The sequence below is a fragment of the Montipora foliosa genome, chromosome 9, assembly GCF_036669935.1.
Source record: "Montipora foliosa isolate CH-2021 chromosome 9, ASM3666993v2, whole genome shotgun sequence".
NCBI lineage: Eukaryota > Metazoa > Cnidaria > Anthozoa > Scleractinia > Acroporidae > Montipora > Montipora foliosa.
In genome coordinates, this window is record NC_090877.1 from 5544713 (window position 1) to 5563014 (window position 18302).

Consider the following 18302-nt stretch of genomic DNA (forward strand, 5'->3'; position numbering starts at 1 on the left):
GAGGAGCTCTCGGAAACGATGGATCTAGGGCAAATGGGTGGCAATGTCAAGCTTCTCGTTCGGAGCCGACTAATTACGAAGATATTTACACCTTAGTGGACGAGTGACACATCTGCATATCGCAGTTGCCCAAAACAACTCCGGTTCCTATGCTTCGAGTATCCACGAGTTAAAAGAGAGGTTGAGCATGACATTTACAGCCAACAGCAAACGGGAACGGCAGGCTCCTGCTTATCATAAAAGCTTGGAAATTCTCCTCATTTTAACTTGTCTCGTTCCGGTGAGACAGGACCGACAGGAGCTACTATCACGCAGGGTTCTTCCATTTTTCGCAAAACCCTAATTTCACTCCGACGTTTGCCGTTTAGCGTAAACTTCGTGCTTAACCTCGTCAAGGAGTCTGGGCTTAAGTAATGGCTGACTGAAGACTGGACTGAGTGCTCCTCCCTTCTACCCCCCGGTAAGTTGACTCTGTCATGGTAGAAGGCGATGCGTGTGCTTTGTCACGAGGGTTGGGAGAGTAAGTTGATTCTTAACCATCTGGTGGAATGGTGACGAGCTTGCAATTCTTGGATTTCACATGACGTCACGGCCGCCATGTTGGTGTCACCAAACAATGAAATGGCAACCATGTTGGTGTCCCGATCCAATCCTCCGCAGAATTGAAAGCTATTACTATGCTAACGTCTTCTTTTTGTTTTCGTTGAAAAGCATGCTGTTGATCACGTGAGTGAAACCCAAGAATTGGCGAAGCTAAAAGCGAAGATTACTTGATAAAGGCTTACGCGGAGGAGATAGTGATATCAATATGGTGATTCAGGATGACTTGAAAATATGGAGATATATTGATCTTATTTGAAATAGTTATTTAAAAGTTGTGACAGTAAATGATAAGCTCACTTTCATATGAACGGCGGGGTATTTTTTCTATTAGAGATAATTTACATGTATTTTTCCTGTCGAAATAAAAGAAATCCATTAACAGACGAATCGAAACGTAAACCATTTGCAAGCATTATCAAAACAGACTTAAAAATATTCAAAACAATGAGGCAGGTTGACTTCCTCACATCTTTAGCTTCAAGTACTCTTTTTATAGCTTTTATCCCATGCACTTTAATTATAGTGGTTCTATCACAACTTCAAACGACAACATTATTGATTAAATAAGTTTCAGAAGATGACTTCGCATAAAGAGCCCCAATAAAGTTGAAGTTTTCATATACTTTATTAAACGCTTGAACTTTGAAAGTCCTGACCAGCTCGTATTATTCAAACATGATTTTTGTTCACACGCTAATTTCCCTGTCTCGTCATTTTTCGGGACTTAACTAAAGAAAGCAGAGCTTAACAGTGGCGCAACAATTTTTACATGTTAGGAAAGATGGGTAATAACTCCTGATAATTTTTTTCCCACTTGCGAAAGGGCTATACTTCTTTTACTGTAGGATTTCCCGATGTCGTCAATACTACTATCTTGAATATTAAACGAAAACAAAATTCATGACATACAGTTTCGACCTTTCCGTTTTGAATGGGTCTTTTTTCATCATGCACCTGTGTTCACAAGAGTGTATGCATAACGACCGGTGGCAAAAATGGCCTGTTTGCGTATAGCAATCACATGAAATCTTTATTGAATATTCATAGCGATCATGTTACTCATCACGTACAGGAAAAGTTTTTTTCATAAGAAAACATAAGGGGTTAGTGAACTTCACTTCCTCAAACCGGTTGTTAACTACATTGAAGAAGCATTCTGTACTTGAATCGTCTGTATGGGTATTTTTGAATTTCTTACTCCTTGCTAGTTTTCAGTATGGCAATCCACTTCTTTGAAAAGAGAATGCCTCCTGCAAACGATTTCGCGGTTCTAGTAGCATTTTCACTTCTATGTGTGGCTGATTGGTTGGAAATTTATTGGTTTGCATGATTATTCTCCAAAGGAAGAGATTCCGATTTCGCCGTTCGACTCTCGACTTCCTTTTTCTGAATTTAGCCACAGCTGATCTGCTGGTTGCCATTTTTTGCAATTCCACGTTACGTTTTACACAAAACCTTTTCTCATCCTTTGGGAATCACTGGGGACTTGTTATGCCGTTTTGTCACTGGTGGAAATCTCATGTGGACAGCTGGTGCTGCATCCGTTTTCTCGCTGGTCACGATCGCTTTCGAACGCCGTCGCGTTATTTCGAGACCATTTTGTCGTCTTCAGAGCCTTCGAAGCCAAAACTTCGAGGATTGGTCCTAATGTCTTGGACCTTTGCTGTACTTCTAAATCTTCCTTTATTTTTTTATATGTCTTTTGATGAAAAAACCGACTTTTGCATCGAAACTTGGCCTAGCCAATTCTCCCCAAAGTATATGGCATTCTCTGGTTTACAGTGGCAGGAATATTGCCCATAGTCTTCATGATTATTTTATATTCAAAGGTGGTTTATCAACTGTGGATTAAAAAACCGGAAGCCACCTCACAACCAGACGCACGGTCTTTTTAATGCCAAGAATAAAGGCCACTAAATTGGCTATAACTTTAACAGTCATTTACGCAGTTTGTTGGCTACCGAACCTCATTCTGTATATCCTGGCATTTCAAGTTTCCAATTCAGTGTACGCTTCACCGCTGTACAAGTGGTCAGTGGTGCTCACATGCCTAAATTCGACAGTCAATCCATTCGTTTACAGTCTTCAGAGCAGACGATTTAGATCATCAGTTAAACGTTCTTTGATGTGCAAGTAATATCCTAAATGAACATGCAAAAATTCCAGCATGCTTACTAGCTAAGAACACGTCATTTAAACCCAAACAGTGCAAAGAAAAGTTGAAATTAAATTGACTGACGGGAAATTAAGTCGAGTAAGCGCAACAAAACAAAATGGCGGACAGGTTAGGAGAAAGTAACGACGTTCTAAATCAGAGTTTGATGGAGAATTTTTATTTCAGTTTCCTATTTACGTTTCACAAAGTGCTAGCATGTCAATCAGGGTTGTCATGTCGCAGAATTTGGTTAGCCTTTGAAAAATTTACTTGTGCTCATCGCACTCGAAATCATGTGATTTCATATTCTAATTACTTAGAACACTTGTCACAGGGTTTATCAAATAAACAACACATGGTTTGGTTTCATTAAGAACATTCAAGAACTCGTCACAATTTCACGAAAAAATGTTTCCCATGTTGGACGATTGATAAGATCAGCGGGAGTATGTTAACTGGGAAATTGGTCACGCCTGTCAGACTCGTAATAAAACTAGCTAGGATTTTCCAACACTCATTTTATAAGCTCCCTTGTATTGGTATTTTCAGTTTCGAAAGTAACACAAAAAAGGCTTAAATTACTCAGAATGTATTGCACTAATATTTACATAAAGTTAGTCTTTTCCACTGTTAAGCAAAACAGTTCTTTATTGTGAAAGATTTTGTGCCACTCGCTCGCACGTAGTGTTTAATTTTCCTTGTGTTGGATGTAATGCCACTTACGTTGGCGAAACCGCTCGTCATATCATGTCACTACTCGCATACGTGAGCACCTTGTTCTGGACAAGGCCTCTCAAGTGTACAAACATCTCGCGTCATCAAAAGCTTGTCGAGACTCTTGCTCCACAGAATGTTTCACAATATTAAACTCAGCCAACTCGCATTTTAAAATAAAAATAAAAGAAGCTTTGCGTATCAAATAAAACAAACCTATATACTCTTCACCAACAGCTATAACATGTTGGCCTACCTGTTTCAGTTTACTCTCATTGGTTATATTCAGTTTTACACTACAACGAACTTGTTTTTTCAGTTTATCTTTGTTAACGGCTTTGTCGCGAGGATAAATATCTAATTCTCTTAGCCACCCTTTTAGCATGTGAATAATGTATCAATGTATCCATTGTATTTTTCTTATAAATAGGTTTAAATTAAAATTGTGCACCTCATTCACAACTGAAGATGGCATAAGTATGTCCAAACATGTCTTGTAAAAAATAAAAAATGTATTTTTTTTCTTCAAACTATATTTATTGTTGTGAACTTCATTGGAGACTCGAAAATTCTTTTTGGGGGACCGGTCCGGGTTGGGGGAATTTATATTTTTGTTTTCTGGCCTCGAAACCCATGGTTTTGGACGAAAATTTTGTTGTATTTGATTTCTCTATTATGAAGTAACTTACGTAGAACTTTTAATTAGATCGGTTACTGACCCCAACGGGTAATTGTAGTTCCTTTTCAGGCGCGTAGCGTGGTCATTTTTTCGAGTTCGCACAAGTACATATGATCTAGAAACCTAAGTAAACTGAGCGAAAAATACTCCGTTCTTTATTTCTTGTCGAAATAGTTGTGTGAATACAAGCAAAGAACAAAGCGTCTTGCCCTTATTTTGAGCAAACTTGGTGCAAACAAAACATTGTTTTGGTTGTCTCAGCTAGCGTGATTGGAATTGTCAAGAACGTTCTCGGAACGTCGCTCCTTTGCCACGAACGTTCTTGGAACGTCGCTCCTTTGCAACCTCGCCTTTTTGTTGCACGCTGGCCAAACAACACTGCATTGTTAGTGCAAAAAAAAGGTACAATGCCAAACTAAGTTAGAACATGGTATGGCTTTTGTTTTAGTTTTTAGAATTTAATCAAAGTGGTGCTTTCATCACGAAATCTTGGTTGCGTACAAGTAAAATGTTAAGAATAGAAACAATTGCTAAAAATTTCAAAATTTTCTGGTCACTTCAAGTACGCACGTGCGTATATGCGTATAGGACGCTACGCGCCTGCTTTTAGATGTGAGGCCACGGGTGAGCATTTTACCGTGGGGGGTGGGGGGGGGGGGGAATGGCGTACTCCCTTATATGGGATATGTAGGTATGTGGGGTCCCAATGGGTACGTTTTTTTAGCCGTTTTAATCTGAAATATGGTATCGATTTTGACCATTTTGGTCTGAAATAGAGTATAGTTTTTTCACTCGAGTCTTGAATTGGGTATGTCGTTTAGAAGAAGCTTCTTTAACCCTGTACCCTGGCTATAATAGCGCGACATTATAATGATGATCTTCTCCCCTCTTCATGTTTTCTATTCTTTCTTTTTCATTTCATCAGTGTTTAAGTTCACTCAGATTACATGGAACAGGTGTCCCGTCCTCTTCACATCAATTAACCATGGCGTCTTGTAAGACGAACGCAAAGCTAAGTCCAGCTCTTGTTTGCTTAATGCCGTGGGTGATTCACATTTGATATCCCCTTTGCATGTTACGAATGTAAATCAAGGCGACGAGTAGGTCGCCAAATTCAAATATTGTCATTAGACTACAACCAAGGAAAAGACCCATGTTTCCACCAATCTCACCTGCAAAAAGTTAAAATAATAATATTAAATCAATCTATGTATCAGCAAGGAATAAAACTTATAAAAAACATCAGCTTGTTCTTTCACGAAAATAGACATTTTTCAGTTCGAAGGCCATGAAATGTTTCGAATTTTAGACAAAGCTTTACAATGTTATTTTGCTAAATGATAAGGATCTCTTCGTTAAAATGAGGCGGTAAAAAGATAGGGAACCAACAGCTCTGCAGAAAGGATGCATATGCATGCGTAATGCTATTTAACAATTAATGGATAAAGGCAATGAAAATTTTAGTTACAGTGCAACGGTTTATTTAAGGGAAAAATTGCATTACCTAACAATGATTCGATGCCGAAGGCTACTTGTTGTTCACGTAATTCGTAACCGAGTATCTTGTAACCAATTTGAAGAAAGACAAAGTTTTCTCTGAAAAATAAAAAAGTAACAAAATTAAAATTAAATAAAATGAAAAACATTTTTTCTACGAGTTTCCTTCTGTTACCATCGAAAACAATTTTTGACATTTACTTCATAACAATATTAAAAAAATTAGACCTTTCCTAAACCTTTGCTACGTGTAGGTAAGAGAGGATGACAACCTGACCGGGAATAACCACTGTTCTCATCTTCATATACGAGCTATTTCTATCTCCAAATCCTTGTATTTGGACAGTTTCTCTGAATCTCATACTTTAAGGGAATTGTTTTTATCCGATGGTATAGCCACGTTCATAAGGGTACATTTGTTTTCCCGCTTATTCTTGATCACAATGTCTGGGCGGTATGCTGGTATTGTTCTATCTGTCTCGATGGGCATAACATACAGGTTAGTGATATCGTCTTTTTCTACTACTGTTTTTGGATCATGTTCATACCACTTGTTTAAAGTATCCATCTTGAGTTCCCTGCAGATATTCCAATGTAGGTGGGTGGCAACCTTGTTGTGTCGATGGATATATTCTGTCTTTGCCAGTTCTGCATGTATGAGGCTCATACAACGTGGTCTTTGGATTTTTTACAATGGCGGCAATGGGGATCAGTGGCATCTTTTATAATATGATGCTGGTATGCTCGGGTAAGGAGAGCTTGGTCTTGCGCCGCTGTAATTAGTCCCTCTGTTTCTGATTTAATCCCCTCGATTTTAGCCACTGGTTTGTCAACATTGGCTTCTCTTATCCGTAGGGGATATCTACCGTGCATTTCTTTTTCTTCCCATCTCTTCTGCAATTGTTGTTGGCCCTGGCGTCTTGCGGTTGCTTTTATATTTTTTTGCACGCAGAACCGCTGCTTCATCATGTCTAGGAGGCGTCTCTTGAAGGTCTTATTCGCGCCTGTATTTTTCAGCCTCTCTTGGGATAGAATACAGCTTTTTCTTTTTTTTTTCTCGTGTCTTTGGACCAACTGAAGGAGTCGATTATTGCTTGATGTCAAGTAGGAATCTAGGCCAATAATGGTAGTCTTAAAGGTCAGTTCCAATTGGACAAGGCCTCGTCCACCTTGTGCCTTCCGTTCGTGCATGACGTCATAAGAACAATTGTTTTTTTTTGAGCGGGCGCAAGTTGAGTTTTTAGCGTCCAGTGATAACTATCTAACGTTAATAATAATAATAATAATAATAATAATAATAATAATAATAATAATTTAATACTTCTATGGCGCAAAATGCATTACAGTATATGATCTAATGTGCCTTACAAATACAACTAAATATAAATGTAAAAAACAACTATGTCAATCTAAGCTAAATATTCTAAAATTCTATGGTAAAAATTTGTATATATGTACATTATTTATATCATATATATTAAAGGAAAAAGCAGAAAAATAATAATAATACTAGCGTCTATAAAAACGTTATTACATTATATAAACGTTACTATATAACGTTACTATTTAACGTTGAGTTTATAATACAGTTGTGTAATGTGATAAAACGAGCCAGTGCAATAAGAATGTCATTCGGGCACATTTTTGGCAGTCCCTTGGAGCCGAATGTGGAGTTAATTCTTGTGGAAATACGCGAGACAACAACAACGACAACCTTCATCCACAGGTACCCCAAGCTCAGTGTGAGCATGGCCAACAAAAATATAAGGATTTGTATGGGAATCCCGATAAAACGTTTAAGAAGATAATTATATGCATGAAAAAAATCTCAACTAAAAAGCCTAATCTTATTGCCAACGTGGGTAACTTCCTTCCTGTGTGGTTATTTCCCAGATCCGACGCGATTTGAGCCATTTTTCACTTTCTTGGTTGTCAACGGTCATAATAAGATCCCAAGGCCGGAGACTGAATTCTAAGGAGTCACCAATTTGAGTCAAATTTTCCTGGATAAAATATTCCCACGGTCACAATTTCACATCAGAATCAATTGACAAAGATTGGACTTTCATCTCAACCCACCATGAAAGCAATAGCAGTCGTGCGAGCAACGTCAGGCGGTAATATATCAATAAAACAGCTTTCGAAGGAGGTGCTTTATCACAAAAGTGGCCACGGCTTCGACCTTTGGTAACAAACTGACCCTTACCGGGGTGACAGACCGAAGTTTGTCAACCAAATGAGTTGCGAAACCCACGGGGAGGACAAACACCGCTCTTATTTACGCACAAAGAGTCTATGGTATCATCCAAGTGAAGTAAGACATCAATTTTGAGAAAGAAATTACAAGCTGAAAAGCTCGCGCTTGAGCTAAAAATAGCCGAGGAAAAATGTGAGGAGGAAATGAAACTAATTCGCGCCGAAGCAGAGCGACGTGCCACGGTTTGGCACTTGGGAAGAGAGACGAAGAAATGAAATTAGAGTGTGAATACGAGGAAGCCTAGCCAAATTCATGCCTGGTTCAGATAGATATCAAGATGCTTGGCAAGCACTTGATGAGCGTTTTGGCCGTGTGGACACAGTCGCATCAGCTGCTAAATATATAAGAAACGTGTGGAACAATTTCCAGCGATAGTGAAAGAGAGGAGGGAGCAGATAAGACAGTATCAAGAGATACTGACTGTTCATTCAGTGGTGTATACAAGGAATATCGATTCATCCATGAGCTGAAGCCAGAAATTCCTGAAATTTATGGAACGCAAAATAGCAAAACAAGAATCAGCGAGAATGTCAGACGGTGCGAGATCTTCAGTGACTAGTCTTCAGGACAGTGAGGTTTACTGAAGCCAGAGGAAAGCCGGAGATGGATCAGGAGTATAGTTATTCTGTTTGCTCAGGTTGTGAACCTGGTGGTGGTGCTTTAGTTGAGGTATTACTCAAAGGCAAAGAGATGGATCTTGAAATTCAGGGCGTCAATTCTCAGAGAGTATTCACTTCTAAACATATCAAGAAGTGTCTTGTTCCTCGAGTTGGAAAAGAGGAAGTCAAGCACCTATTACAAGACGTGAAGACGGTGCCAAACCTGACAGGTCCTGATTAGAGGTGGTCAACAATCACGTATCAGTATAGCCACCTGAAGGGCTTACATATTGCTGACACCGATTCGGGCCCATTGCAGCTTATAATTGGAACTAACAAGTCAAAGCTCAGTAGTCCATGAAGCTGAGGTAGCCAACGGTAAGATAGAACCTTGTATCCAAGATACATATGCCTGGATGTCATCCAACATGCTCAAATTGAACACTCACCAAAGAATATCTTACTAGCCTGACGGAGAGGAAGAAGTGGAAAGAGAACAGACAGAATCTAAAGTGGGAAACGTTGTACTTGTGTTTATAGCTTCCATCCGGTTGGTAGCGTTGAGTTCACTTTTCAATATCAATCAACTTTTTCTGTAGTATTCTTTCCGGGTCTTCTCTTTCGTGGCTGCATGCTAAATGCAATCGCCCTTATTTACTCCAAGCTACTTATATGTTCTTCTTGCTCTAGTTCTTTTATGGAGGTGGAAGTGTCTAGATCTAGATTTCTCGTGTTTTCAAGCCGACCTCTTTTGAAGGTTGCTCTAGCACATTTCTCTAAGCCCAACTCCATTCCGATGCCGTCACTGAGGGTTTTTACAATGGTAAGGAGACCTGTTTGTTGGTCGTCGTTTTTCGCTAAGGTTTTCAGGTCATCCAGAATTTCATATTCATACGTACACTCGTTTACCAATGAGCTAAGAAGAGCAAGTGCAATGCAACAGACGGTAGAGGTGATAAGGAATCTCTCTAGAAAATGCCACACTTAATTTGGATTGGCCTAGTTTCTACGGGAATGGTGTAGCAACAAGGTTGTTTTCCACGATTTCATACTTTCAGAGATAAGCCACATGGTTGTTCTGCACACTTTATACTTTCTAGTGTCTTCTTAATCCACGAGTGGGGGACGCTATCGAACGCTTTTGGATGCGAACGCTTTAAATTTATTATTATCATCATCATAATCATCATTATCATCGAACTTGGTACCTCCTTTTTGATCCCAATAAATGTTATGTTCTCTCTTTCAGCAAGGTGTCACTGCTTTTGTTTACCAATTAAAATTTGCTTCGAATTCCTTTTTTTTATCAAGCTCGTTAAAGATCGGCATAAAATTGTTGTGACCAAAACTTCAGAAACGGCTTCATGCAAATCACACAAAGTATACCGTACCTCATGTACTCAAACGAACGGGGGACACCTGCACTTTGCACAACGGTAGCTGATCCAACATCCGGGAAACGACTTAAATATACGTCTGTCGTGTATCTGATTTCATAACAAGGATTTGGACAATCACACGATGAAGACTCAAAGTTGTCTGAAAAGAAAAAAGAAGAAATGAAATCAGGTGCACGTGTTTTTTTTATGTTACACTGCAAGAGACCGGATGACTCTAGGTGAGAAGTCAAGAAAAAGGATTTTTAGCCAAAACCCTATTCTGTTCTTACCCGTTACTGCGTCAAGGCAACCTGAATCTTGTTTCGTGCATGATCTTAGAGAGGGTTCTGCAACAGCAACAACAAACCACAGGCAAATTAAATTAAACCCTAACCCTGTATTTATTTGTTTGAGCAGGTTGAAGTTTTGGCAGCTATTCAGCTGATGTGGACCCGCTATACAAACCCACCTATACACTCACGAAGGAAAGCCACAACACCGGGAACTTCGTTCCCTACCCTTCTAGAATAGTGTGTAAGATATTTGTGAGACGGGACCTACGGTTTATAGTTCTTCAGTCTGAGAAGACTTGAAAGTCTAGACATTTGCGGGTGCAATTACAAAGGCAGCACTTTCTCTTCAGTTATTTTAAGACTCTGAGCATTGGTCCGGACGGAGTCGAACTGTCTCACGACCTCCCGAATACCAGCCCGGTGCTAAAACAACTGAGCCAACAGTGCTTCAGCAACCAATCATCTTAAGTGCCCACTATACCTTGTGAAAATGACAACAAACAAAGAAACTAATTATAATGAAAGACTGATTAAACAAATATATAATAAATAAATGAACGAACGAGCAAAGGGTTTCCCAAAAAGCAAGAGAAATATAATGAAAAAACAAATGAAAAATATATAGCTTGTTCGCAATAAAAGGGATAGACAATAAAGAAAATATGGGTGTAACAGACAAACAAATATAAATTGCAAACGAAGGGAGAAAGAAAGAAAAAGAAAGAAAGAAAGAAAGAAAGAAAGAAAGAAAAGACATTGATGATGACAGAAAATACTTAAAATCTATTAATGTATTGGCCATTTGATTTTTTAGTTCATAACGCTAACTAATGAAGGGCTTTGAATACAAGATCTTTTTGTATTTGCTCAAACCTGGATACAACAGAGGGTGGCATTGGCAACTTTTGACTATGTTTTCCGCCAAACATTCCAGAAAACAGGCACGTTTTGTGTAGACTTGGGTAAACTTCAAAGTCTTGTTTTTACATTTCGTCTCATACGGTTCCTCTAGATTTTTAAACTGTAGAAGTAGAAATAGTTAGAAAAAGTCTGGTTTGTGGGAAGAATAAGTAATGTAGGGACTAGAGATCATCATTAAAAAAGACGAATTTAAGTGCGCGAACGCTATCAAACATTGTACTCACTACTTTAAATCTGATTTGCTAAGAGCCTAACTTTAATTGAAATGAATGTCTGAGATGGAAATTGTTAACCCCGGAGCATGAAATGAAGAGGTGTTGTTTTTTCGAGGTGACTCGGGGATACTCGGAAGAATCCGAGAGCTCCCCGAGCAGGAGTCGAACCCACGACCTTCCGATTACATGGTCGGATGCTCCACCATTTGAGCTATTGGAGGAGCTGATTCTGTGATCGGCATGAATCACACCCTAGCCGCGATTTAAAAATGATCTTTTAGAAGCTAATCAATGTGAAAGCGAATAAAATCATCGGAATGCTGAGGCCACTTGCCGAAACCTTATAACACGAATTCTTATTCTTCCCGTGAGATTAAGCAAATAAGTTATTACAGCGTACTTCATGAAAACCACAAACCAAATCCTTGCTAGCTTTTCTGTGATCCGTTGAATTGCGGATATCCCGCAAAAAAAAAAATATATGATGTGAGACCGCGATCGGGGAGAAAAGGGCTAATGACGTCAGTTCAAAACCTCACCCTTTGTTGCTGCAAAGTGATTGACGCTAGAGTTCCAGGAGAAACATTGATTCCATCCCAGCCTAAGAAAGACTCGCCTTGTCGATGAATTATCACAGAAAATCCCTCAGATAGTCTTCCTATTGTTTGGTCATCCATTTGAGCATCCAACAAGAGATACAAACCTCCTCCTGCTCCAGCGATAGTAGTATATTTTACTTCGCCAGGATTTGCGTTAAAGGTGTAACACATCCCTGCGTCTGTTGGAGTAGCAATAAAATCTGATTCCCCACAGGGGTTTAAGAAGTCACCATCAAACAAACAGAAACCGGGAACCAACATTTCCTCAAGTCCTTGCGCGTACTTTTGGTAATACCTTCCTATATCAAAATAATTTCCCGAAATTTCTTGCGCAGCTATCAAGCTTTCAGCATACTGTGTTGTGCAGTTTGGGACGATGCTTGAGCCATCAAACACAAGAAAGCTTACACAACAACACATCATGGACGCTCCGCAAGGCCTTCCCTCTCGAACCGCTGCCGTTGCTGAGCAGAAGCTGTCGTTCAGCCCATAATAATAGAAATTCACGTCGCTATCTAAAGCATACATTTTTTTCTTGCTGATGAGGTTGAGAGGGCAAATTGTGACAGCCGGGAATTCTATCTTGTTTTCATATGTTTGCGTTATAACAGTATTTATGGGGCGCTTTAAAAATTTCGTGACCGATCTGTGTGCTGTAAACAGGAAATAACATGTGAATCCCAATAAGATGAGTAGCCAGCCAATTCTTGCCCACAGAGGCCGTTCCCAGAATATGTAACGAATACCATGCAGAGAGGTCACATTGACGAAGGCATTCCACGTTTTAGAGGCTGTTGGTAAATTCTTGTCTCTTTGTTCCTTGTTTTCCTGTTTATCGTGATCATTTTCCAACCTAAGCGACTTGATTTCAACGTCCGCGAGGTCCATGCCTTTTGTGAAAAAGAAAAAGAAATTACTAACATTTAGTTTTATTTCAAGTTTTTTGAAGTGTAGATAAGGGGAAAATGGCTGACATTTTCAGGTAATCCGGCTCATTGTTTGTAATGTATTTCCTGGCATTTGTTGCTGGTATCTGCATAGATACGTGCTTATTTATTTTCCCGGGCATACAAGACACGCCCTAAAGCAAATATTAATGGCTTGGAACCAGCTAAGTTCTAGGTTTACGCAGATTAGTGACTCAGTTGCAAAAATTGTTTTGGCATCGGACTTCCATGCGGGTAGTTGCGGGTTCGTTCGCCCGAACCAACTCTCAGCGTCTTGAAGTAATTGAGGAAAAACTTCTACCGTTGAATCTTCATCTGCAAATAGTTTGACTTTCAAGTCTTCTCGGAATAAGGGCTTTAAACTGCACGCTATGAAAAGCCGTCGCTGCTGAAACGGATTGGGATTCTTGCAAGCAAATCGATGGAAATTATAGCCTCAGTTACCCCTAAATATCGTTGACTTTAATTATAAATGATTTTTTATTGTTTCCGTTGTTGATTGTCGAGTTACTGCTACCGAGGTGCGAGGTTTTTAATTTATCAATTTCTCTCTAGGGAGCTATTTTCACGCAAGAACTAGACGGTCATAGGGAAGAGATTAGGTCTTGAATGTGGCTGTCGTGGGCGACTCTGTCAATGAAGAATTTGAAACTGAGTTATTTTATTGGTTTTAACGATATTTTATAGCTGTTAGAGTCTCCTTCTGACGACTTTGCTCTTTTTCTTCAGATTTTGAAATTGTGTTTTCTTAACACCTGACCGGCAGAATTTTGAGCTTTGATTTTTTCCAAAGGCTTTTTACTTTGAGTGTAAGTTTGGATTTCACGGTCCGCCATTACTCACGTTCAAAATTGACCGATTACACCTCAAAGGGTTGGATCCAGGAAAAAGTGACGTCAAAGGCTCACAAGGTTAAAATTTCAGCGGGGGAATGCAGCTTATTATATGTGCAAAACGCGAGTTTAAAATCTGAAGCCCAAAACTCCCGTGCAGCATACTGGCCGTTTTTATACTATAATGCGTCTTATGGTGCGTCATTTAATTCGTCCCGTATAACTAAATCATTTAGTGCGTCTTCAAAGACTTATTAAACGATTTCGTTCGTCCAGACGTATAATGCGTCTCTTGCCCGTCTTTATACGGGGCGAATTCAATGACGAAATAAAAGACACATTAAATTTAATTGCCCAAAGTCGCCCAGGCGTATTAAACGTCTCTATCATAAAAACGGCCATTAATTCTGCGGCCTACACATGCATTGCATTCTTAAACTACTGAGCCTTTGAAGTCTCTTTCTCCTCGATCCAGCTGTCTCAAGAATGGCGGACCATTAAATAGGAAAATTCCAGTTAAAATAAACAGGTGTCTTTTTGAAATCAAGGCTTAAAACTTTGGTCGCTTAGCGTTTAGTTAATATAGTTTTGAAATCCAAAGAAAAATAAGAATTTGACTTTTTGGTCACTGGGTCACTTTAAAGTACGAAGCAACAAAACCGTGAGGATGCTGACACTGTGAAGAGAATGGCCATTTTTATACAAGAGACGTATAATACGTCTGGGCGACTTTGGGCAATTAAATTTAATGCGCCTTTTAGTTCGCAATTTAATTTGTCCCGTACAAAAATAGGGCGAGAAACGCATTACACTTCTGGACGAACTGAATCGTTTGGTGCGTCTTTATGCGGAACGAATAGAATGACGAACTAAAAGAAGCATTATTAAACTAAATTGCTCAAAGTCGTCCAGACATATTATACGTCTCTAATATAAAACCGGCCATTGAATTCCGGCTAAAAGAACGGGAGGTCGTCCAATGTTTCTCATATCTTAAGATCAACTCGTTATCTTCGCGAGCCAGTCTAATTTTGATCAGTGAGTGAAAGAACTTTGTAAAGACGATTTCGGCACTTTGACATTTATGGAAGATTCTCAGAGCTATCAAATGCTGAACTTGATGAACGTCAGGGGTCTATATTGGCGGTAACGCTCCGCACTGGAGAGAGCTACATACGTGGAAGTCTCAGGGGTACGAATTCAGCAAGAACTTCAAGACACAAACCCTGTCCATAGAGCAGCTGGTAGAAGTCATGCAATTCGAACACTAGTTAACAATGCGTGTGCACCAAATTGTAAACTTAGAAGACTGAGACTTTTCCGGGTGATGTGACATGTAGGGATTTAAATGCGTCTCGCTTTATATATTCAAAACAAAGACCTAGTCTTTGAAACGGATAGCTTCTATTTAAGGCGCGCGCTTCGCTCTTTCTAATAGTAATGATGGGGAAGAATAGCGGGGGAAGCAAGTTTCGGAATCATTCCCGGCCACTATTGTCTTCTCAAATCGGCATACTTTGAAGAACGAGGCATCTCGATTCATATGCAAATTAGTGGTCGGGTATCCTAAAGTTTAAGACCTTCTTTGTATCACAGGTAAACAGCACGCTGTATCTAATTTTCATAAACAGACATCAGGATCAAGCATTTCTTACTCGAAAACTCTACGTTACTTACCAGAGGTCCACCCTTCTTTGACCTTCGCCATATTAACAATATCTGAAACTTAACCAGAAATTTTTAATGTCAGTCAAAAGTGGATTCCTTTATGATAACTATTTTCGTAGATTTAATTTTTGCCCAAGGCGTGTTCCGAATTTCCTGACCGATCGAAATGAGGGTATATTGGTTCCTTGAGGTTCCGTTCGGACATCGGCATAACGTCTCGAAATGTTATGTTAATAGACGTTTATCCTATCGATATTAGTTATTCAAATAGTCACTATTAATTGAGGGCATCGACATTGATAAAGCAGCAAAGTTTGATGTGGCATTGACCTTTGTCGTGGAAGGTAAAGGGCATTTTTATCATTCATTTAATTAAGGTAGCTAGGAGACTGCAGATAAGGCGTTTTAAGCACATTTCAACTCAAAGAACAAACTGAAACTTACAACTTTAACAAACAATTCAGTTTTAATACCGAAACTGGGAGAGGGCATATTTTTAGTCCCGCCAAGAGCGTCTAGTTGACCAATAGACTATTTTACAGTTGTAGCTAAGTCACCTGGCCTATGAATGAAAGCGAGGCTGCCGGTGACCCTGTTTTGATACAAACCTTTGTGCTTTTCTAACATTAATGTAGATTAATTAAAATTACAACAACACAATTTACGTGATAAAAGCAGTGAGGTCTGTATCAATTCAAAGTCAGCGGCAGCCTCGTAGCCATTCACAGGCTATGTCACTGAGCAAGCATTTGTAAAATGGCCTATTTTCCCTCACTTAGAACTGACGCAGATATGTTCGCGGCGGTATATAGATATATGGTCTGGGAGCAAATGTACTCCCGTGGGAAGTTTGTGCTGAAGGCACGGCATTCACTGTTATGCACGGCATTTGTTATGTTATTAACATAACTACACTGGGAATGCCAATGATAATGACAAAGCCAAATTTATTGTTTTCAGCAACAAATGCACAACCATGATAGCTTTACACTCTGTGTCATCGTAATATTTGAAAATTGTTGATTTATACATGTTCGTCGTCAGCCTTGCTTAAATTTTCTGGTTCACACACTTACTATCATCAGGTATGTACAGAGCAGCCCAGATCTGCGACACTGGCATTAGTTGAACATCTTTGCTTCAGTTTGCTTTATACATTTAAACTTGACGAGCTGTATTATAGCTTCGGGGACTGGTGCAAGGGTTGTCATCACAGGTACCCATTCGTCATTCTCCCCTGTCCATCCGTAATCGCTTGGTCATGGAAGTAAGGAAGTCGGTACAGTACTAAACCAACAACAGGAAATGTGCTCGCAGAATGACTTGTTCCAAGGCAGCTTGTGTTGTAGCACAGATGGGGATTGCAATGTCAAGTGTCACAGAGAGACACGAATCATCTGCAGACAAGCTGATACAAAATACTGTTGTACATTTATCTATTGGACGCTATCCAGAATTTTAACACTAGTTTCGTCACTGGAACAGGAAGTAATCGTACAACCTATCGTACAAGCCCTTCGACCTGCCAAGAAGGCTGCGCTGCCTTCATTCCAGGCTTTAACTGGAGCTGCCATCACGGGTAGCTTTTCGGGGGAAGGGAAAGGGGCCTTGCTGGAAAGTGTTTGAGGAAGCCAGTGGTTCCATTTTGAAAGCCCTCTGTAACTTCGGTAAAGAGCAGCAGCGAGGTAACGAGCAGTTTATTTCTCAGCTATACCAACCAAAGTCTGACATCACAACTGTCAAAGTCCTAATGCAGATGGTCCATTTTTCGAAAGAATCAAGCACAATCCAAGAGATTGTCTCCAACGCAAGCTGCCTTGGAAAAAGCCATTGTGCGAGCACATTTCCAATTCAAGCAAAGCTATGATCCTCGCAGTTATGAACGCAATTTTAGCAATTGCGTCAGTAGAGAAGCTTGAAAAATCCCGGACTTCAACGGGGTTAGAACTCTTGACCTGGCGATACCGGTGCGACGCTCCAACCAACTGAGCTATGAAGCCACTGAAGTAGGTAGCTGATCATTTGTGGGCTCTAATGTTCCCTTGATGAATGAATCAACAAATTAAATGATACATGAAATGAAGCATATATTTAACTACGGACATGAAATCAAGCGAGGCATTTTTCAGGCTTCTCTATGCAATTGCTAAAATTGCGTTCATAACTGCGAGGATCATAGCTTCGCTTGATTTCATGTTCGCAATTCAATATATGATTCATTTCATATATCATTTCATTCCTACATTTCCAGTTGTTGGTTTAGAACAACGATAATGTACCGACTCCCTATGACCAAGCGATTACGGATGGACAGTAGAGAATGACAAATGGCTGCCTGTAATGAACAACTCTTGCACCATCCCCCGAAGCTATAATACTCATTATACAGCTTGTCAAGTGTAGATGTGGAAAGAAAAGATGTCCAACAAACCGATGCCAGTGTCGCATATCTGGGCTGCTCTGTACAGACCTACGCAGCTGCTTTGATGACAGTGAGTGTGAGAACCAGCATAGCGAGGATGACGACGATGACTGTGGTGAGGATGACGCAAGTGATGATGCCCAGTCGATATGAAGATGACAGAGAAATTTAATGCATAGCATGGATGTGTATGAAATCCATTCATGGCGGCTTAACATACGCAAACATTACGATGACATAGACTGCAAGGCCATCACGATTGTGCATTTGTTACTTAAAAAATTAAATTTGGCTTTTCTGTAATTCCCAGTGTTGTTATGTTAATAGACGTTTATGCTATTGATATTAGTTATTCAACTACTCACTATCAATTGAGGGCATCAACATTGATAAAAGCAGCAAAGTTTGATGTGGCATTGACCTTTGTCGTGGAAGGTAAAGGATATTTTTATCTAAGTCTCGTTTCCATGATATCAGGTCACCTGACAACTATTTAATGGTCAAAATGTCAAATATCAGCT

At 39.7% G+C, this 18302-nt stretch overlaps 1 protein-coding gene and 1 pseudogene across 1 annotated transcript in view; one reads left to right on the forward strand and one right to left on the reverse strand.

Moving 5' to 3' along the window:
- Positions 1-1757: 1757 nt before the first annotated feature.
- LOC137971240 (neuropeptide receptor 22-like) lies at positions 1758-3136 on the forward strand (annotated as a pseudogene).
- A 1904-nt stretch (positions 3137-5040) lies between these two features.
- Positions 5041-18302, reverse strand: part of LOC137970200 (acid-sensing ion channel 4-A-like) — an 18463-nt gene continuing 5201 nt past the window's right edge. Inside the window, exons 2-8 of the mRNA XM_068816720.1 lie at positions 15369-15416; positions 11852-12801; positions 11050-11197; positions 10174-10230; positions 9896-10043; positions 5656-5747; positions 5041-5323 (exon numbers count right to left, since the gene is read on the reverse strand). Coding sequence (XP_068672821.1) covers positions 5202-5323; positions 5656-5747; positions 9896-10043; positions 10174-10230; positions 11050-11197; positions 11852-12801; positions 15369-15399 — 1548 coding nt within the window. The 5' untranslated portion in view covers positions 15400-15416 and the 3' untranslated portion in view covers positions 5041-5201. The remainder of the gene's footprint in view (positions 5324-5655; positions 5748-9895; positions 10044-10173; positions 10231-11049; positions 11198-11851; positions 12802-15368; positions 15417-18302) is intronic.